This window comes from Apaloderma vittatum, unplaced genomic scaffold, assembly GCF_000703405.1.
Source record: "Apaloderma vittatum isolate BGI_N311 unplaced genomic scaffold, ASM70340v1 scaffold42424, whole genome shotgun sequence".
NCBI classification, from domain to species: domain Eukaryota; kingdom Metazoa; phylum Chordata; class Aves; order Trogoniformes; family Trogonidae; genus Apaloderma; species Apaloderma vittatum.
The window spans coordinates 10028-17645 of NW_009714041.1; the positions used below are offsets into that span (position 1 = coordinate 10028).

Below are 7618 nucleotides of genomic sequence, written 5' to 3' on the forward strand. Positions count from 1 at the left end.
AGTGCTCTGAGCATGTATGAAAATGTCACAATATATATTCTGTATCTTCGAAAGCTGTATCATGTTGAGTATTTCTCAGTGGTTATGACTTGTCTTAAGGCAATGGCAATGATATGAACGGGTGAGCAGATACTGGCCTGTCCTCTCTCCCATCTTAGTCTGACCCTCTGACATAGGACAAGATCCTTGCAGATTTTGGTTTGTTCTCTTGAATGAAGTTTAGAACTGGTTGTTTCAAAAAGCAGCTGTTCAGGAGACGAAGAAATACCCTGTGCAATTCTTTAGAAAGCTCTTTTTACATTCTGTTTTGTTTCTAAAACTTCTGACCTGAATCTTGCCATTTCTGACATAATTTCTGGAGTATCTTCTGCTGTTAATAAAAAGGCATCTTTGTAATGACATTGTTTACAGAAATTGGAGTCCACTGACTACCACACCTCTCGGATCTTGCTTAATTGTCCTCTCTGTCTGTCACTTGAAGTGACTGCCCTTAATGCTAGCTATCCTGGTTCTTGCCTTTCCTTGTGAAGCATATCCACCCCTTTCTCTACCAGTACAGGCTCTTCTGTCTTCCAAATATACCCTGGTTCTTCAGTCTCATTTTGCTTAAGTCAAATTCCTGTCTACGTACATCACGACTCTGAGATTGTGTCTGTGTAACAAGCCCCAATGTTGAAGTTGCAGACTTAGCAAAGAAAGCTAAAGTGTTAATAGTGCTAGATGTTACGCCTCTTCTGAATTTTAAAATCCATTTTCTGCAGCTTTTTACATCTGCAAGGCCATAGGAAAGATCTCTTGACTTGCCACTGTGATACAGCTAGTAGAAAGCATGGAATGCTTCTAACTGCAGTTAGAAGAGAAAGAATAGCACACCCTGTCACAGCTGTAAAAGAAGTCCTAATGAGCAGAAAGTGAAAACTGTATAACACAGGATGCTAGATAAAGCTTAAAAAAGATCCACAGGATCTGTAATATACCACCTAAATCTAGTCTTTTTCTATTTTCACCCAAGAGATGACATTTGCTGAGTAATATCCTCGGCATTGAATATGAAGTCGTGTGTCTGCTGTTCTACCAGTAATGTTACTTTTTTGTAGCACTTGATTTTGCTTTGAAAATCACCTATACCATGCTTACTCCAGCGCTGCTCTACTTGTCTTGCAAGAACTGATAAGATAATGTCAAGGATGTGAACTTTAGTGGAGTTTTTCTGCTTCTTTGTTTTTTGGTTCAGCCTGCTGCATAATCAGCCTGAATGCACTAGTTTAGGTTCTGACTTCCATTACAAATTGCAAGTGTTTTTTTGCACTGAAGTCTTTTCTCTGCCTTTCCACAACTGTGATTCTCTCTCGTTATCATGTCTTTTACACCTTCAGTAGCTTTTGTTTTGTGCTTGTGCTGTTTCTGGACATGTTAGGTTTTGCTAGTCATTTTCCTGCAACTAATAGTTTTCTTTCTGGGGTAGGAGCTGCCTTCACATGTTTGGAGACTGCATTTCGCCTCGACGCTCTCCACAGACAGATGAAGCTCCTTGGAGAAGACAACCCGGTCAGCAAGCTTCAGGTTAAACTGGAGCCAGGTATTGCTGTTGGCTGAAGCTGGTGTACATAAAATTTCTGTGTGTCAATACTGGAATATAGACCAAAAAAGGCTAATTTTTGCATTTCCTTTATAAAAGAAGGAAAAAACAATTACTGGTTTGTAAACCAGTCTATAATAATAAATAAGGAAACTTGCCTTGAAGTTTTCTTCTAAGTTGGCTACCTCATCGTTGTAAGTATGTTCTATTTAAGACCAGGACAGACTCACTGAAAAACTGCCTTGAGAGCTACATAGTTTTGAGCTTCTGAATATGTAAAATACTTCATAATGAGAATATTTGGAAATGTCTTATGAAATCCTGTGCTATGAAATGTTCCTCTCTTCACGTGTTCCTGTAAGAGCAACATGTGTGTGCGTAAGCGTACAGATAAACATATGTGCTTGCTCTCCTTTTGAGGGAGCTATGCAAAGGCTGCATGATTTTCCCCTGAAGAGGCTGCATATCTGCATATCATGTATCTTCTTCACTGATAGTTCTCTAGTTCTGTGGTCGTCGTTGGAGGTGTGAAGCAGCCTTCAATCTAAATGATATTTAAAACAACATAAAATGCAAGTTGAAATGGTATTGGAGCCAAATGGAATGGAAGAGCATGTGTTGGAAGTCTCAAGAAAGGAAGTAGTCCAGTCAGTTGAGCGTAGCGCTAACAACACTAAGGTCGTGGGTTCGATTCCCGTTCGGTCCCCATGTGTTGCCTGATCTAGTCGAGAGGTGGTGTCCCTGGCGGCAGGGAGGCTGGATTAAAACGATCTCTAAGGTCCCTTCTGGCTTAGGCCATTCTATGATTCCATGATTCTATGACCTTATATCGATACCATTAAAAATTTTTGGTATGGGCATTCCCTGAGTTTGGCACTGAAAAAAAGAAAGGATTTGTCTTCAAATTCCAGATGTGTTCTCAGTGACTTCTCATTTGAAGTGACTTATTCCACTGGGAGTTAATACTTAGCTTACAATGATTGATTTTTTTTCTTTTCTTTTTTTAAAATAAAAACTAATTTATTTTTCAGCCTGTGTTTGGATTGCTTCCATTTAATTTGCTGCAGTAAATTAAATGTACTGACAACAGGCTTGTTTTGCTTTTAAGTCACTACATCTCGACTCAGTGGTCTCCGAGGGGTCTATGTACTTGAAAGGGTTAGAAAGTAGTGTCTTTATTAGAGTGTCTTGTAATATTGTTATCTTCTCTTTTTAGGTGTAAATCCTAGTAATTTAATGAACCTCTTCACCTATGAGAAAGGCTATTGTTTTGTTTACTACCTGTCCCAGCTCTGTGGTGACCCAAGACACTTTGACTCCTTCCTAAGAGTGAGTGTGAAAAAGCATGCAGATTTAGAGCTGCTTGCTTCTTTTTTTTTTCCCCAGATTTTGTCCCCATGGCTAATTGCTAGGGGTAAAGTGGAATGCACATGTGTCTGAGGTGAAGAATGGTGTGGGCCTGTGTGTCAACCTAGATGATTCTTTGATTCTTTCTGTGAGATTTCTGTTATGTGAATGTGCTCCTGCTTTTCTTTCATCTCAGATTCTGAACTTAACGAGGTGCCAGATACAGAGTGGTCGTATGTTTTTGTTACCTTTTGTTCTGTGCTCCAAATAATTAGAGAACTGTTCCAGCATAGATTATCTGTGACTTGAACGACGTGATTTCATTCACTACAAGAAAGTATTAGCTTGTGTTTTTTCAGCCAGGGCGACTAAGAGTTGGGCTTCCTATATTGGGATAAGTTTGTGAGGCCTTGAAGCACTTTTGTAAAACCTATAGAAAATTACCTCAGCTATTGACTTCTTTTTGAAAAGTACCACAAATCCTTGCTTTTTCATTTTTGCTACATGCACGTTTTTCGTCTGCTCATCCATCCCCCATTCCATCTTTCTCTTATCCTTAGTTCTCCAAGTATTACTTTAGCCTATAATCTGTTCATGAATAATACAGTGACGAGCCGTGTTCTGACTTCCCATTACTGTCAAGTATAAGGAAAGCTTCTTGCTCTTGGTATGTTAATATATGTTTGATCTGTACCCAAAAAAACCCTGGTACGCAGCAGTCAATGTATTTGCAGCTATCCAATTTTTTTTCTTGTTACAGTGCTTTCTTCATCTGGAGGGAGGAGGGAGAATATTTTTATTATTATTAATGTGTTTTTAAAACCTTCCATATATTTATTCTCACTCTCCCAACTTTTTTTTAAATTGCATGTAGCAGTTGTACATGGAAAGGAAGCTGTCTTTCTCCTAACCATAATTTATCCCTTTTACTGTTTCAGGCCTACATTGAGAAGTACAAATTTACCAGCGTTGTGGCTCAAGATCTTCTGGATTCCTTCCTGAATTTTTTTCCAGAGCTGAAAGAGCAATGTGTTGAAAGCAAAGCAGGTAGGAAAATTACGTAGTTAATTGTAAACACTGTAGAAAATCTGGATGATAAATTTTGTGCTTGGCTTGGAGGATGCATGAGAAAATGCTAAGGCAAACAAAACCCTTTAGCAGCATGCACATGTTCGTGATAAAAGTGGTTGAGCTGATTTATTGTTAATACCTCCATACTGGGGAATAAGAACATCTTAAACTGCTGACAGTTTTGGTGTTAATTAGCTGAGTGGCCCTCAGTTAACTCTCTCATTAACTCGTCTTTCCCACTGCAGACAGAATGACTGATGCATGTGAGATGTACACATGTTCGAATGCAAAGAGAAGGTGGACATGCTTTGAAATTTCATCTATTTTAATTACAGAAAGCATGCTTTGAGAGCTGTAACTTCTCACGAGGTCCTCTCCATGCATATAAAATCTGTTCCCTAATGTTTCACTCTCTCTTATATCCCCTATTTATAGCTGTTGGTGGATTTATGAAAGATCTATAATCTACTAGGTGCTTATTAGCCCACTTTTTTAAAGAAATGAGACTAACATTATCCCGCCTTGTGTCCATCCTTGTCAGTAGTTGCTGAACTCACTGGCCAGTTTAAACGAGATGAGCAGTGAAGTACAGCTCTTAAGGCTTCCTACGGGCTTTGTGGAGAGATGTAGATGAGTGAGCCTCCTGTGGGAAAAGCTGCTGCATGAGCTCAGCAGTTGTGTGTTTCATTTGGCTCCGTGTTTGGCTAATGAGTCAACCGCAGCACGTGCTGACTTGTGCCTGGCTAATATTCAGGGGATGCAGGAGAGAGGGATTTTAGGGTAGCTGGTGTGGAACGGGAAGTATTGCCAAGGGTTAGGAAAGTGGTAAGGGGTCAAGAAGAGCTCTGTTGGAAACCAGACTCTGCTAGCTCTGCCACTTGTGGAGAAATTTTATTTTTGTTTAGTTAACAATTGTATAATTGCTGGTGGGTAGGAGGAGTTTAGTCCTTTTTTTTTTTTAAACTAAAGCAGGTTCTCCCCATATTCTTCAGTCTTCCTCAAAATTCTGAGAAAGATAAAAGCATATACAAAAATGTAAGATATTATAACATAGTTTGATTGCAAATACTTGTTAGCCTGGCTGTCATATGTTTCTTGTGCTTACTGTAATGTTGAGCTCTAGAAAACTCATGGTTAAATTTGAAGAGGTGTCGCTGGCACTCTTCCAGCAGTAGCATAGGCTAGCCCAGCAAGACTGCTCAGACTCTTAAGTCGCTGTAACTATAGGCTGGTCTGATTTGTTACTGTTAGAACCCCTCTTAACTGTGCTAGAAGCAGAACCTTGAGGCAGCCAAGCCACCTGCAGAGACTCCTACTTGACATTCTTGGTGCTCCTCATTCCAGGACTGGAGTTTGAACGTTGGCTCAATGCTACAGGACCTCCATTAGCTGAGCCAGACTTATCTCAGGGATCCAGTCTGACCAGACCAGTGGAAAAAGTCCACAGAGCCGCTGGACTTTGCTGCTGCTGCCAGCAGTGCTGACCTCACCAAATGGAGAACGTTCCAAACCGTGCTTTTCTTGGACAGATTGCTGGATGGGTCACCACTGCCACACGGTGGGTACTCTGTCACCATAGTAGAAAAGTATTGCTGGAATAATCACTTGAGTTATACAGAGCTCTATCCCTTGCTGACCTTTATCATTCACGTAACGTCACGTTGAGTGGTGCTTCGAGCAACGTCTTCGTTTGAGAGCACTAGGATAGAAGTTTTCTGGGGCTGCCTGGACCTGATATAGTGAAAGATGTCCCTGTCCATGGCATGGGAGTTGAACCAGATGATCTTCAAAAGTCTTTTCCAACCCAAACCATTCTGTGATTTTATGATTCATTATTCTCTGATCACCATCAAACTTGGCAAAACAGATCATAGTTCTTTCTCTGTGTATGTGCTCTCTTCAGAGGTGATCAAAAAGCTTTCGGAATGTTACTCCTCTCAGCTGGACTCCATGAACGCAGAAATCCGTATCCGCTGGTTGCAGATTGTAGTCCGAAATGACTATTATCCAGACCTTTACAAAGTCCGTCGCTTCTTGGAAAACCAGGTACTAACTGCTGGAATAAAATCACTGCACCTCTCAGTGCATGAGACATGTGCATGAGACATGCGACGTGAAAGACCTTGGAACTTCTGCTTCCTGGCCAAGTGTAGACCAGGTGTGTTGCGAAGGGGCTGAGCATGGCTCACCTGCTAGCGGGTGGGGAGGAATGGGCAGATGGAATTTGAAATGCCTACAGATAATCTCTGCTTTTCTGGCCTAACTCAATACCCTTGTCCCAGCTCTGCCTGGTGCATTTTTTTCTATTGCTTTGTAGCAGCCCTGGATTTTCCAGACCAGAAGTTTTCCCACTAGTAAATCATGTGATTGATTGAATATTTACACTTTAAGCAGGGCTAGGGCTCACTGAATTCCTTTCAGTAGTTTGCAGTGTGCAGGACCAAAAGGTTAATGCATGTGTTATCTGTGGCCTCTTCTTGGCCTTTTGAAAATAGTTCTGTTATTTGTGGAAGTAGCTCAGTCTCAGAGGGCAAGTGTTTTGGGTTTTTTTAATTATCTTTTATAAAAATCTTTGCATTTGAAGAAATGTGTTGCCTGTTGCCAGTCTGACGTCATTCAGGCCTGCTGGAGCATAGCTGTAGAAGAGCTGAACCTCTTCTATTGAAGTGATATTATCCATTTTTCCTTTTTTGCAGATGTCTCGGATGTACACAATTCCACTTTATGAGGACCTTTGCACTGGCACCCTCAAGTCTTTTGCCTTAGAAATTTTTTACCAGACCCAAAACCAGCTGCATCCCAATTTGCGGAAAACCATCCAACAGATCTTATCGCAGGGCTTGAATCCCCTTCCTGCCATAGACACTACAGCGGTTGCTACAGACACACCGGCCATGGTGCTTGAGGACAAAGTCTCAGAACCCACAAATGGTGCCATTTCACTCAGGGATGTTAATGTGTCTGCTTAGATCACCAGCTCATGCCAGCCATGAAGTTTGAAAATGGGGACAGGAACAGAGGAAATACACCGAGTGTCACCTCATTTCCCTCAGCCCTGCAGCTGCAGTGTGTTCTTCTAACTGGATTTCTCTCCCAAAACACAAAGCAAATGTGCCTTCAGGTATCCAGCGTGTGACACTGCCAGGTTCCAGAGATCTCCTTCAGCTGTGGGATGGATATTTTGATTCAGTTCATACTGGGCAGGGACTCCTGGGTAGTTGCTTCTCCATGGAAAGTGGATAGTTCCCTTTCCTGAGGCTCTTCTGGATGGTTTCTCCAAGTTTGTTGGTTGGTGGTTTGGGGTTTTTTTCTTTACCTGATTTTTTTTTTATTATCTGAGGCCACTAAGGCATGTCCTACTTGCTCTGTGTATGTTGCTGGGGAGTGTGTATGTGTCAAGCTGTTGTTGTCCTGACATTTGGGCTGAAGTTCTGCAAAGGGGAGACTCAGGAATTGTCAGTGGCAGCAAACACATTTTCATGTTCTGCTCCTTACTGTGACAGAGGTATTGTGATTTGGGAGGTAGGGGACTAATGCTTAAATAATTAAGAAACTAATTTTAAATAGCTCCTGTTCCCCCCTGCTCCCAGGTGGCTAAATAATAATAATAATAATTTTTAT

General features: G+C 41.2%; 1 protein-coding gene across 1 annotated transcript in view; it reads left to right on the forward strand.

The window, feature by feature from the left end:
• The window catches only part of LOC104273299 (arginyl aminopeptidase-like 1), a 10738-nt gene extending 3772 nt beyond the window's left edge, over positions 1–6966 (forward strand). Inside the window, 7 exon segments of the mRNA XM_009868589.1 lie at positions 1466–1579; positions 2796–2908; positions 3865–3973; positions 5342–5435; positions 5437–5555; positions 5901–6043; positions 6694–6966. Coding sequence (XP_009866891.1) covers positions 1466–1579; positions 2796–2908; positions 3865–3973; positions 5342–5435; positions 5437–5555; positions 5901–6043; positions 6694–6966 — 965 coding nt within the window.
• Positions 6967–7618: the final 652 nt, after the last annotated feature.